The following is a 1,597-nucleotide window of genomic DNA, read 5'->3' as shown; positions in this document are numbered from 1 at the left end:
CCCCCTCCCCTTAAGTAAAGCATATGGACATAATAAAGTACAAAGGAAAGAAAGCAAAATACAGTCTAGCATGCACATAGCAAATCTGAGATATGAGGGAATCTTTTCATCCTGCACGTTTCTTTAACCCTATCAGTACGCCCTGGGGTCATTTTGTACCCCTGGGGTTGTATTTTTCACATTTAAGAATACTTCTAGTAAGAAGATCTCTTTGAAACTTTCAGTATTTCTCAAAAAATCATTTTGACAGACTGCTATGCAAAGCGTACGGATCGGATTAACAAGTAAATTTCCTCTTTGGAAAGTGGTGGCACTGAGTTCCCCCGTCATATGGATACAATAGTGAAACACAACGTACGGATAGGGTTAAGTACAAAGAAATACATAGGCCCTTCATGAAAAAATCTCAGGACCTGAAATTTTGTTCGCTACCATGCATGTTTTGCTATGTGTGTACTATGAGACTGTGAACAGACGTTAAAAAAAATAATTTTTTTTTTTTTTTTAAAAAGGAAAGAAAACAAGTAGAACTTAGCAGCAGCAGTCACCCTCCAACCAACCACCAACCCGCACTCAAAACTGACCTCGTCCTCACAGAGCAGACGCTGAATCTCCTGGACGGTCACATTGTCCGGAGTCTGTGCCGCCTGGACTTCGGCAATGTCGTTTATCAAGGTCACCAAGTTATCGGCGTTGGTCTGGTTGAAGTCGGCCAACACCTGAGAGGAATAGATGCCACAGAACAACTTAACCCTCCACGTGTCGACGCCCGGTTAAATGGTTGCTTTAAAGGACAAGCGGGCTAACCCAGATTTGGGGGGGTTTCCAGAAATTTTCTCCTTCACCAAAAGTCAGCATTGTCCTACCAATACGAGAAGTTTTTTGGTTTCATTGGTGTGTATATTTGTATGGTTAAAGAGAAAACTCTCCTTGTCTTTAAAAATCGGCAGAAGATATTCGGAGACGTCTCCGGTGACCACCCAGGAACTATTCGGAGACGTACTCCCGCACACGGATGTACTGCTTTGGGGGTCAAATTTTTTATTATTTACTGCAGTCACACATATAGCCACTAAAACTGTCGCAAATCAATTATTTTCAAGAAAATTTCAAACTTAATTGCAAAATATCAAATTATGGGTTAAAACAGGGGGGGCATGACCCCCTATAACCCCCAAGATTTTTTTACTTGGTCTAGAGGCACAAAGCAATTTGATTGGTCTATGTTGTTGGAGGCGTCTCCGGATAAATACTGCGCTTTTAAAGAAACTGAACAGGGGTCAAAAAACTTTACCTTCGATTTTCTCAAATCAGCATTTTTCGGGATAGCCTCCTTGTTCTTAAAAGCGACCAGATCTGCCATAAGTCTCGCTCTGTGGTGTCATCGCCAATTGAATCAGCCAAAATTTGAGACGCTATTTCAGGTTGTACAACCTGTTTTCTATATCCCCAAACATTTGAACTCCTTCACAAGTGAGTTCCATTTCCTATTTGCATTCTACTTTCTGAAAATGTTTAGGTTTATGACTTTCACTTGGTTGGTTTGCCTGTTCTCAAGCAATTTTCAATATCATATGGTGAAATCATGTAAAGCCCC

At 41.0% G+C, this 1,597-nt stretch overlaps 1 protein-coding gene across 1 annotated transcript in view; it reads right to left on the bottom strand.

The window, feature by feature from the left end:
* LOC101862380 (phospholipid-transporting ATPase ABCA7) overlaps window positions 1–1,597 on the bottom strand; it is a gene marked incomplete in the record, with an annotated part of 83,587 nt that overhangs the window by 73,695 nt on the left and 8,295 nt on the right. Inside the window, 1 exon segment of the mRNA XM_035972811.1 lies at window positions 585–719. Coding sequence (XP_035828704.1) covers window positions 585–719 — 135 coding nt within the window.

The sequence above is a fragment of the Aplysia californica genome, unplaced genomic scaffold (assembly GCF_000002075.1).
Source record: "Aplysia californica isolate F4 #8 unplaced genomic scaffold, AplCal3.0 scaffold00859, whole genome shotgun sequence".
Classification (NCBI taxonomy): domain Eukaryota; kingdom Metazoa; phylum Mollusca; class Gastropoda; order Aplysiida; family Aplysiidae; genus Aplysia; species Aplysia californica.
The sequence above is the reverse complement of the archived record's forward strand: the minus strand, read 5'-3'. Positions and strand labels throughout refer to the sequence as shown.